General features: G+C 62.9%; 1 protein-coding gene across 1 annotated transcript; it reads left to right on the forward strand.

Moving 5' to 3' along the window:
* Positions 1 to 4,249: 4,249 nt before the first annotated feature.
* FGF3 (fibroblast growth factor 3) lies at positions 4,250 to 11,813 on the forward strand. The gene is made up of 3 exons (XM_086385706.1): positions 4,250 to 4,469; positions 6,695 to 6,798; positions 10,812 to 11,813. Exons 1-3 carry the CDS (start codon positions 4,250 to 4,252, stop codon positions 11,196 to 11,198), a joined length of 711 nt encoding a protein of 236 aa, XP_086241832.1. The 3' UTR covers positions 11,199 to 11,813.
* Positions 11,814 to 12,122: the final 309 nt, after the last annotated feature.

Below are 12,122 nucleotides of genomic sequence, written 5' to 3' on the forward strand. Positions count from 1 at the left end.
GCCTATAGGAGAGTGGGGACCCCCTCCTCTCTGTGCCCAGCAGCCCTCACTCTCCTTGCCCACAGGCAATGTTCAGGGCCCCTTGGGTGCCAGTGGTCCCACCACCCCTGCAGCCCAGGGATCCTGGGATATTTGGAGAGAAGGGGGCCCCCAGCTGGGTGCATCCAGGAAGACCCTCGAGAGAGAGAGCCCCCCAGTGAGTGGGCTCTTACCTGGCACTGGGACCAAATTCTGCCCTTAGGAGTGGGTGGTCTCGGCAGGGGAAGGCAGTCAACTGGTCTACCCACAGGCAGTGTCTATTGGCAAAAACTGGCCCCGGCTGGGCTTGGAGAGTCTGCCCTCAAGGACTATCCCTGTTGCTCCTTATCTTCTGACTTTGCTGGAAGCAAAGTTGGGGCCAGAGAATAAAGACTCCTGTGCTCAGCCCTGGACCCTCAGCCTACTTGCGGGGGTCGAGGGCCCAGATGGAGGTGCCAGACCCCTCACCTTGCCTCCCAGCTAAAGATTAGAGGTTTCTTTTGCCACGATGAGAAGGTTTTTTACTTCAGCCAGTCTCTGCAGGTCTCCGAGCCTCCATTTCTCATCTCTAAGGCGGGGCTGAGCAGGGCTACCCTGGCTCCAAGCTGGCCCACTGTGGCCCAGGCTTCTCTCCCACTGCTCTTGGGGACAGGGGGTAATTAGAGTGAGTTTGGGGCCTGAAGCCAGCACCACATCTGATAGTCACCCCGGTGGGCAGGCTGGGACCACATCACAGAACACTGTTCTCCATCCGCCCTCTCCAGCTCCCTCTCCAGGGGAAGCGGCTGGAGGTGTGAGGCCTGGACCTAAGTGAGGTCAGGGGGGTCACCCAGATACCAGATAGGGTTGGGAGGGGATCTGGGGGTGAGGACACTCACAGCAGAAGTCCCAGAACTGGTGGTAGGAGGCCGGCTGGGGCCGGGCCTGGGAGTGTCCAGGCTGGGGTTGGAGGAGACCAATCAGTCAAATGGCAGCAATGACCATTTGGTAGCAATTAACAGGCTCGCTATTAGCGAATTACACACCCCCACCTGGTTCCGTATTGAGGGGGAGGCCGCCGTGGGGTGGGCTCTGTGGGTGCCCCGACCTGGCCCAGCACGCCTCTGTGCCTGCCAGGAAGCTTGCAGGAAATCGGGCGCCCCTCCTTGGCTATGCCCTGGCATCCTAGGGCCTGGCAGCCCAGCAACATTCACAGCTAAGCCCAGGTCTGCGGGAGCCTTGGGGACAGGAAAGACGGGGATCAGGGAGACTTCGATGACCAGGAGACTCAGTGGGTAGGAAAGCAAAGGTCGGGGCAGAGAAGGAGAGGCTGTGGGTGGTGGGCTGGGGTGCAGGAGGGTCGGCGAGGCCCCCAAACACCAGCAGAGGAAGGGGCTGCCCCAGAGCCTGGTGTGGGGAAGACGGCAATTTTGGTTTTTAGACACTCCTTCTGACTTCAGCCCAGAGGTTACTGCCGGGGCCAGGGAGCTTAGCTGCCTCAGAGGAGTTCCCCTAACAAGAATGCCCATGGGGAGTCAGGTTTGCTGGAAGGAACCTGGGGCGTGGGGGTCTGCTGTCCTGGCCTAACTGTTCACAGCGCCGGGTTTGCATAATGAACTGTGGTCCCTTAGTGATAGGGTCGGCCTCTGCACCGATAGGGTGGTGGGGCCTTTGCAAAGGTACTTTCATTGAGTTTCTCTCACTGTATTTGAGGCATTTTCCTAAAGGAAATCAACCCTGAAGACTCACTGAAAGGACTGATGCTGAAGCTGAAGCTCCAACACTTTGGCCACCCCATACAAAGAGCCGACTCATAGGAAAAGCCCCTGAAGCTGGGAAAGATTGAGGGCAAGAGGAGAAAGGGGTGACAAAGGATGAAATGGTTGGATGGCATCACCGACTCAATGGACATGAGTTTGAGCAAACTCCAGGAGACAGCGAAGAACAGGGAAGCCTGGTGTGCAGCAGTCCATGGGCTTGCAAAGAATTGGACATGACTTAGTGACTGAACGACAAGAACGCACACGAGGAGCCAGCATCTCAGAGGATGATGCTGCACGGCCAAGGTCGCAGGACTAGGAAGCAGCTGAGCTATTCATTCATCCATGGGGTAGGTTCTGAGGGGCTGCTCTGTGCCCAGCACAGTCTAGAAGCTGCAGGCACAACAGTGAACAAAACCGGCAGAAGCTCCTGACCCTCAGTGCACTTGGACCCCTGTTCTGTGGCAGTAATCCCCCCCAACCAGTTCTAGGGTGCAGGCAGAGGGGGTGGGTGCAGGGCACCTACAACCCTTGCTATGTCTCTCCTGAGTTCTCTCTGGAAGTTCAAGTGACCAATAGCCCCAGGCCAGCTCCGTGGGTGAAGCCCCAGTGCACTGCCCTTGGCTCCATCTTCAGGGGCTGCCTGACAACGGTCCTCTGTCCCTTGTAAAGCCGGCTCCATCATCACGGGGCTCTAGCAATTGGTGGCCTGTTCAGGGGCTCTGACTAGACCCACTCTAGCCAGAAGCCACTTCTCCTGGGACTGGGGTACTGAGTGATGCCCCAGGGCTGGCCCAGGGCCACTTAGGCACTGCGGGTGCTGGGGAGGGCTCACTGAGAACACGCTGCCCTGCTTGTGTTAGGTCAGGGTACTGAGACGTATCCCAATGGGATGCACTAGCTCCTGCAGCTCAGGAGAGCCCCTGGTGCCCCCCCACACCCCTTCCCCCAAGGAAGGACCAAGGTTCCAAATCCCGATTCAGGTAGAAGGGACAGGGGACGCCAGCCCACTGGGCTCATCCCCAAGCCCCTGAACTTGGAGCCTAGACTATTGGACCCTACAGGGAGCCCTCATGCCTGTCAAGTACCCTTGCTTGAGCCTGGGTGTCAGTACCAGCTGCTGGGCAGGGGGCTGCAGGAGCACAGAGTGGGTGGGTGGGTGGGGGAGCAAGAGAGGGGGTGAGGATGTGGCTCTTCCCAGCACTCCATCCTCAGCCCCTCTTCACTGGGATCCAGAGGGGAGGGGCCCCCTCGAGGCACAGGGGCCTCTACATGGCTGTTCCCAACCCACCCGGCGGGGATGCCCACCCACCTTTGCCAGTTTCCGCTCATCTCCCTTCTCGGTGGCTAGCAGGCTCCCCATGCTTTGCTCAAGCCATCTGTCCCGAGCTCTCTGGGTCCCCATCTCTGGTCCTCAGTCTCTCTCTGTTCTGTCCTATCCTCTCCTGTTCTCTGAGCTGTCTGTGTCTGTCTCTCTTGCTCTCCAGGGCTGTCTGTCTCTGTGCCCCTTTCTCTAGCTATACTGTCGCCCTCCTACAGCCCCAGCCCCCTCTCTGGCGCGCTCCTGACACTGGACGTTCCAAACGCAAACCTCGTCCTTCCCGCCATGTGCCGGGTGCTTGGGATGCGCCAGGGGATAAAGCACCTTCAAGCCTTGGGCCGCCGAGGGCAGCGTCCTGGCTCCAGTGGGCAGCCCTGGGCGCAGTCAGAACCTCGGGGTCCCCCACGCGCGCCCGCGCCCGCGCGCAGGGCCCGCCCCTCTGCGGTGCTCCGCGGGCCCCCTTCATTATGCGCCGCCTTTAATGGGCGTTTGTCAGTGCGACTGCCCCGCGAGTTGTATTCGCGGACATCAGTCATCGGCGGCGTTCCCATTGTGCCAGGGGATTGACGAGGGGCGGGAGAGGGTGACAGGGCCTGGGGCGGCCGCCTCGAGACCTCGGTCTATAATTTTCGGAGGCATAATTGGTCTGGGGGAGGGGGCGGGGGAGGGGGCGGGGAAGGGACCTTTCAGAACCGGGAGGGCGCACGGGCGCGGGGCGCGCGGCGGAGCAGAGCCACGGCTCGACGGCGGCACGCGGGGGGCGAGCGAGCGCGGGGGGCGCCCGGCCCGGACGCCGCGCCCTGCCCCGGCTCTCCACCCCGCCCGGCCTCCCGCCCCTCGCGCGCCTCCCGCGCCTCTGCCTGGGGACCGCATCGGCCTTTTGTTGCCGAACCGTCTTTTCTTTCAGCTCTTTGCGCAGCAACGGAAATCTCACCCGTTTCGGGGTGAAAATTAAAGGATCTCTCTCTCTCTCTGTCTCCCTCTCCCTCCCTCGCACCCACCGCTCCCCTCCCCTCCCCTCCCCTCCCCTCCCCCGCTCCGCGGAGCCGGAGTCGGCACCGCCAGGCGCGGGAGCGGGCTCCGAGCACCTCGCCCCGGCTCGGCTCGCCGTCCCTTCCATGGGCGCCGCGCTCGCCTGCAGCCGCCGCCGCGAGGCGGGCGCGATGCCACGATGGACCTGATCTGGCTGCTGCTGCTCAGCCTGCTGGAGCCCGGCTGGCCGGCCGCGGGCCCCGTGGCGCGGCCGCGGCGGGATGCGGGCGGCCGCGGCGGCGTCTACGAGCACCTCGGCGGGGCGCCCCGGCGCCGCAAGCTCTACTGCGCCACGAAGTACCACCTCCAGCTGCACCCGAGCGGCCGCGTCAACGGCAGCCTGGAGAACAGTGCCTACAGTGAGTGTCCGGCGCCCCCGGAAGGAGCGGTGCCCACGCGGGGGCTGGCCAGGCAAGGGTGCCCGCCCGGGGACGCGGACCAACGCTGCGGCCTGAGGGAGACCGCCGGGGTCCCCTGGGCTCCCCCAACGTCTGGGAGCTGAAGAGAGGGGATCTGGGGTGGGGGGGCGGGGGGGCACGTCCGAAGAGGCCGCGGCTGGTGGCTGCCCCCGGCGCCCCGCCGCCTCTGGTCCGAGGAGGTGTGAGGAAAACCGTCCGGGGACTCCCCGCTCGGTTGGGTTCGGTGGTCCTGACAAATATGAGCCCTTTGAGTTTTTCGGAGAAAAGGCCCTGGACAAGGCGTTTATCGTCCTCTTTATTATTTCGACCCCTTCTGCTCCTGCCGACCTCGGGGCTCCCCGCCATCCCCTCCGCCCTCCCGGCTCGCGGCCACCCAGGTGGCCTCCCCGGCGCGCGGAAGAAGCTCGCCGGACAGAGCGGGACTCCCGGGGATCCTGGGAGGCGACCGCAAGGATAGAGAATCGTGTCCCCAGACCGGAGTCCCCAGCCCTCCCGCCTCTGCCCTCGGCCGCCGAGCGACCGGCGGGATGAGCTCCTGGGTCGCCGACGGGGGGCCACAGGATGCGGCTTAGGAGCACGCAGGGGCGTCCACCTGGTGCTGCGGGCGCGGACACACTGTCACCCCGCCCCGCAGCCGGAATCCGCGCCCGGACTGCGCTCGAGCCGGAGTCCCGCAAGGTCCCAAGGTTTGGCTCCTCTGGCCACGGGGACCCGGGCTCGTGCGGAGTCCTTTCTCGAGGAGGAGCGCAGGGCCGTGGGGATTCGACGCAGCTCCGCTCAGTGAGGAGCTGGAGACCCGAGCTCGGGGCCGGGCAGGAGCTCAGTGGGAGGGGTGTGTGGCCAGAGAATCGGGGTCCCCCGCTGCGCCCCGTGATCTGCTCCTCCCCCTGCCCCGGGCTCAGGAAAAGGCGCGGTGTATTCCAGAGGCGGCCGGACAACTCTGCTTCCTCCAGGAAAGCCGCGGCGAGGGCGTCTTCGGAAGACGCCTCCGGAGCCGCGCGGTGGAAGCCAAATGTTACCAGGGCGTCCACTGCGCGCGGGACGGGACTGCGAAAGCCCCTGAGCCCGCCTGGTAGCGATTCTTCGGTTCTGTCCAAATGCAGTCTCCCCTCCCACTCCCGGGAGTCGCAGAGCATCCAAATTCTTGAGGCATCCAAGGCGGGCGGCCCAGAGCCGCCCTGGTCCCACATCCAGACAGGGGTACTATGGTCTTCAGGCCGGCGCGACGGGGCGACGGAGCGGGGCGGGGGGAATCCGCCCAGCCTGCGCCCCAGAGAGCCCAGAGGCCGGCATCCTGTGCCTCCCGGGCCCCCGCATGCTCCGGGCAAGCCTCTGGCGGCCGGCGGCCTGGCCCTGTGATCGCTGACATGTGCCGGAGGCAAGACGCTGGACCCGACAGGCGCCCCCTGGAGAGGGCACCGGCTGTTACCCCAGGGGCACCGTGGCCTCACGTGGGGCTTTGTTGCAGGCTCCCCAGGGAGAAAAAAAAGTGCCCTCGGTCCTAACCGAAGGCATTAGGGGAGATTTAAACTGTCTTCCATTGGGTGGGGAGTGGGTGAACACAGGCGGCTGCCCTTTGTGAGCTCCCTGCCAACACCCTACAGGCTCGACACAATTATCTCCCACCCACGCCCACTGCCAGCAGGTTTGGGTGGCACCCTCAATACACTGGTGGATCCCATTATCAACCGACCTTGCCAAGGGCCCAGCTCCCCCTCCCAGGCCCCCAGAGGCACTCCAGTGAGCCCAGACACTGCCACGTTCAAGAGGTTTGAATCCTGGTTCAGACACCTCTGTGCCATCTTGGGCAAGTCCCTCAGCCCCAGTCTCAGCTGGCGCGTCTGGCCAGCCCATCATGAAACTAGCTCACTGAGTGCTGGGGAGGCTCCAGGGAGCTCACGTCCAGCGTGGGGAAGTACTGGTTTCCTTCCCTCCCAGGTTTGCGTTCCTCTCCTTGCAGACACCTTCCCTGGTGTTCCCCCTTCTGCACCTCCACCCAGGGGTTTCTCCCTCCCCCAAACTTCCAAAGTCACCCCCTTTCAGTGTGGGTTGCCCTCAGCACCCCCACCCCCCCCAGAGCTGGCGCAGGGAAATGGGGTGTTCAGCCCTCCCTGCCAGGCTCTGTGGGAGGTGGAGGGAGTGACAGGCTGTCCGACTCCTCACAGGCATCCTGGAGATAACCGCGGTGGAGGTGGGCGTTGTGGCCATCAAGGGGCTCTTCTCCGGGCGGTACCTGGCCATGAACAAGAGGGGTCGGCTCTATGCTTCGGTGAGTCCAGGGGCTCGTGCTGGGGGCAGGGCACAAACGGAGCAGCTGGCTCCCTTGGACACACATCAGAGGACACACAGGGACACGGGCAGCGTAACGCTCTGTCCGGGGACATGCAGGGACCAGCACCCCAGGTCCCATGGCTCCCCACCCGGCGCTCTTCCGCCCGATTCTGCTTAGAGGCGGCTGCCAGCTGACGGGGTAGAGATATCCTATGTTCTCCAGTGCTGTAGGGTGAGAAAACGCTTCCCCAGGCATTCTGTGGTCACCTTCAAGGTAACTGGGAGGAGAGGAGAGGTTGTGCCCCAAGTTTCTACCAAGATAAACGGACCCTGGCGAGCCTGGGGATGAAGCAAGGGTGTCCAGGAGGCAAAAGGTCTTCTGTGGGCTCACCCAGACAGAGCATTCCTGAGAGCAGAGTGAGGAACAGGGCGGAAAGGCAAGAGCTGTGAGTCGGTAGGAGGGAACCAAGAGGGCGATGGGGCCCACGTCCCAGGCACATAGGTTTGGAGCCCAGTCTTTGTACCATCTGGGTCTCTATACAACAAGGGGTCCTGTGACTGTGGGCGTTGGCGGTGTCCGTCCCCCAGGGGCGGGGCACACATGGAGTGAAATACATGTCCTAGGAAGTTGCCTACCTCCAACTAGTCATTACATGCAATTCCGCTGATGCTCCCTGGGCAGTGAGAGGCTTCCCCCCCCGCCCCCCGCCGTCACCTAGACGACGCAGGCAAGGACCATCTCCTCCGTTCGATTGCATTTGCAGGGGAAACAGAGACATTTCCCCGCCTGTCTGAAGTCAGGCAAAGCACCGTCAAGAAATTCAGGGAAATCCTCCTTTAAGCAGCTTTTTCCATCACAGATTTTTCACGGTTTGGCTAAAGGAAATGCAGAAGTAGGAAGATACCCATTTGCTTTCTGTGACCTGGGGGAGTCTATGTCTGGGAAGAGGGACCCTCGGGTGCCCAGCCTCCTCTAGTCTGTAAACACCAAGTGTGGTTTATAAACACATGCCCTTAGCCCAGGGTCTGGTCTGACTTTTTCTTGAGGTGGACGGTGGCTTTCTGTTCCTGAAATGGGCTGGGCCCACCCACAGTCCCTCGCATCTCTGATGGTGAGGGGAGGCCTAACTGGCGTGCAGTGCTTATGCAGGTCTTACTGACCGGGGGCGGCCTTTGTTCACACAGGAAGGCAGGTAGAGCTGGAATCAGGAGAGGAAGCATCTGGCTGCTGCCATCTCTTCCATGGGAGACCCAGGCCAGGACCCTGGGGGGCAGAATTATGCGTGCCCAGTGGGCTAGAGTCTCCCTATGGCTTCTGTCTCTGAGAGCTGGCAGCGCTGGCTTCGGGGACGCAAGAGGAGAGGTTCCTGGTCCCACGCGGGTAGCCCGGTGGTCTAGCTGGGTGGGGTGGGACTTGGCAGAGCGCCTGGCATGGGAGGCCTCACTATGTTGCAGATAAGCTGGAAGGTGAGGCAGCCCAGGGGCCACCCCTGCCACCCCTTGTCCCCGTCCTGGGTGCCCCAATTTGCCCGTGAGTGCTGCTCCGACTGCCCTGCCTCTTGACTATCTGAGTCCCTGGTCTTTGCCATCACCTTGCTTCTCGCCCTCCAGGCTAGCTCATCCACTCTGGGTCAGCGGCCCTTGCTTCTGACAGCCCCCAATCCCAGTCCTGACCTCCCTTCAGAGTTATAGGTCCCCCCAAATGTCCTGATGGCTCAGAGACCACCTGGCAGAGGGCAGCACACCTCCAGCTGAATCCAGAAGCTCCCCCGACTCCCCTTCCGTGGTTGTCACCCCGCCAGCCACTCACTTAAACCCAAGGTCAGCCGGGAGTCCTGGTGGACACCTGCTTCTTTCTCAGCCGCACACTCAGTCTGCCTCCAAGTCCTCGAACACACTTCCTGAATCCCTGTCTTCAGCTTTGGCCTCCCTCCACCCCGCCCCATGCCCTTATATCTCAGGCCCTCGTCCTCTCCCAGCTGGACCGTCACAGCAGTCTCGGGACCCAGCTACTGGCCTCCAGGTCTCCTTCCTCCAGTCCACAGCCCCCTTCCCTCCCTCCTGTCTCCTTCCATCCATCTATCCGTCTGTCCATCCATCCATTCACACATCCACCCATCAACACCCATCCATCCACCTTTCTTTCCTTCCATCCACCTGGCATTCATTCCTCAGTGTCCTGGGCACTTACCATATGTCACACTCTGTGCTAGGTACTGATCAGTCATCTCCCTAAACTGCAAATCCACTCACCTAATGGCCTCCAGGAATGCCCCATCGCCCCCAGATTATCACCCAGATTCCTTAGCTCAGCTCACAGTGGAGCAACCCAGACCACCTTCTGCCTCCTCCTCCGACCGTCAGTTCACAGCTCCCATCCCCACTCAGGCTCCGGACCCCTTGGCTTCTCTAGAACAAGCGCTGCTGTTCCCAGCCCCGACCCCACGCTTTCCCTGTACTCTACTGCCTGGGGTGCCCCTGCCCCCTCCTGCCCCACGGGAACATGCCCTCCCCTTCAATTGTCACCCCACTGGGAGGGTGCCTGCCTTCCCTGTGCACCTCTGCCTGGTCCCCGCCTCTGCCCTGCCCTGGCTGATTTTTCTGGAGCAGCGCCAGGAGCTGGCAAAGCTGAGAAGGAGGAGCAGCCTCCCTGAGGACGAGGGTGATGGCAAGGAGTACAGTCTGAGCAGGTGGACCCTGGGGTTGGGGTGGCTCTGGGGAGGGCCCCTGGGGAACAGAGTCTGGGATGGGACCGCGGGGGTGGGACAGGCACTGGGACCTGCCGTGCTGGTGCGTCTGTGGTGCCTTTTTCTAGCTCGTCTTGGCCCTTTACCCATAGCCTCCCCCCATCCAGGAGCCCCCTCAAGGTGCAAACAATGTTCCGCCCCCAAGAAGCCCTCCTATAGGGCCTGAGCCCCTGTCACAGCTCTGTGTCCCTTCAATGGCCCCCGCCCCCAAGTGTCCCAGCAAAGAGCAAACCCACCAGGCTTCCTGCAGGACGGGCCTCAGCCCGGGAGGAGGTACCTTCTCCAGGACAGAGGGGCCTGGGAGGAGAGCTGGTTCAGCTGCCGAGGTTTTCACAGACACTCAATGTGGGCCAGGGTGGGGCGGCAGGTGTAAGATGCTGAAGCAGCGTGCGGCATGCGGGTGGGGCAGGTCTGTCCTGAGGCCTCCCACCTACCCACCCCAGAGGGCCCCACAACACGCAGGGGGTGGGCACAGGCCTCAGGGGCATCAGATCCCTCTGTGATTTGGGGTCTGGCACCCCTCTGGACCTCAGTTTCCCCGTCTGTAAAATCTCAGGCAGTGGCATCCGTAGGCAGACCCAAAGAGCCCCGAGCATCCACTGAGGGGCGGCAGAGCACAGAGGAGGGGCTGCGGTTATGGGGGGAGGCTCTCCCCCCGATGCTCTCCAGCCTTGCCTCGGGGCCCCTGAGTCACCAGAGAGAGATGGCTGGCGCTTCCCATCTTGCTTCCTGAGGTCCTCGGGGATCATAAGCTTCCCAGTCTGTAGGTCTGGCCCCGAACAGCCTGTGACCCCGGAGAATGGGGCTGCGGTCCACTGGGCCACCTGCACCCTTCCCCCCTCTGCTGATGGAGAGGGGTCCTGAGGGTCTCCCACCTCATGGTCAGTTCCCAGAGAAGAGGCCAGTCCTCCTGGCCAGCTGTCCCTGTGCCCCTTGGCACAGTGTGGGGCGGGGGGGGGGGGGGGTGGAAACAGTGCTGGAGGGGGCTTGGCGTGTCTGTTCACCTACAGCTGGGACTAGAGCCTAGGCTGGCATAAGACATACCTGCCCCTTGCCCAGCCCCCTAACTGAAGACACCCCACAGCAGCCCGCGGGGGGCGCTGGCAAAAGCTCCTTCCATTCTGCGTTTGTCCGTCCAGACGCCCGCCTGGGAGACGGGGCGGTCCCCACCCCACCCCACCCAGACCCCGGCCCAGGGCTCCCCTCCCCGCCTGCGTCCTCGGGGGGCTCTGTGCGCTGACCCCGGCCCCCGCCCGCCCCGCAGGAGAGCTACAACGCTGAGTGCGAGTTCGTGGAGCGCATCCACGAGCTGGGCTACAACACCTACGCCTCCCGGCTGTACCGCACAGCGCCCAGCGGGCGCGGGGCTCGGCGCCAGCCCAGCGCCGAGAGACTGTGGTACGTGTCCGTGAACGGCAAGGGCCGGCCCCGCCGGGGCTTCAAGACACGCCGCACGCAGAAGTCCTCTCTCTTCCTGCCTCGCGTGCTGGACCGCAAGGACCACGAGATGGTGCGGCTGCTCCTGGGCACGGCCGGGCTGCGTGGCGGCCAGGCCAGGCCTCCTCCCCCCGGCAGGGCCGCTTCCATGCGGCAGCGGCGGCGGCGGCAGCAGAGGAGGCCGCGGGACCGGGACCGGGGAGGCCGAGCTTAGCTCCCGCCCCGGGGAGGGAGCGGAGGCCGTGAGCGTCCCCGCCCCGCGGCCGGCTCCGAGCTCGGGCTGCCAGGACCGGGGTGCAGACCAGACGACAGAGGCCTGGAGTCCCCGCCGTCCAAGCCAACCCGGGGCGTGCAAGGCTCCACCCCTGACTTCCGTGCTCTCGCTCTTCCCACCTGGCAGCCGGCTGCTCCGCCCAGGCCAACGGAATACACCCCCAACCCTTCCTGTTTATCTCAAACAACCAGCACGTCAACGCAGCAAGGAGCCCCCGTCCTGGCTTGGAGGGGACTGCTGTAAGCGGGACACTTGTGCGTTTGCTACGGCTGGGAGCGCCCTTGCCCACAGGGGGAGGATCAGCTGGAGCAAGGGGTCCCCGCTGTTGGAGGTGCTGTGGGACAATGGGGTGGGGGCGGGGGGTGATCAAAACGTTAAAAGTATTCTGCTCTACGTTGTTATTTAATAGATGAGGATGCAGCCTGCAGACACACTTGAAGGTTTTACTTGAAAGAATCTGCTTGTGATGATGGTGGAATCTGTGCCAAACTGATGTCTTAAGATGTATGATTGTATCTGAGAAACTGGGCTAAAGACACATTTCAATTCCCTGGTTTTGAAAGTTACTATTTTTTTTAACCACTAGATGTTTTGTTTGGATGGGAAGAAGAGACTAACGCCTCTGTGTGTGTGTGTGTGTGTGTGTGTATGTGAATTTCCCCGAGTGTCTGCATGTGTGGGGGGGATGTGGGCTTCCCAGGTGGCCCAGCAGTAAACAATCTGCAGTAGACGCAGATTCAATCCCTGGGCCAGGAAGACCCTCTGGGGGAGGGCATGGCGACCCACTGCAGTGTTCTTGCCTGGGGAAATCCCTGGAGAGAGGAACCTGGTGGGCTAGAATCTATCGGGTCGCACAGAGTCGGA

The sequence above is a fragment of the Bos grunniens genome, chromosome 29, assembly GCF_055505025.1.
Source record: "Bos grunniens cultivar Pamir isolate PY7600 chromosome 29, Bosgru_T2T1.0, whole genome shotgun sequence".
Lineage (NCBI taxonomy): Eukaryota > Metazoa > Chordata > Mammalia > Artiodactyla > Bovidae > Bos > Bos grunniens.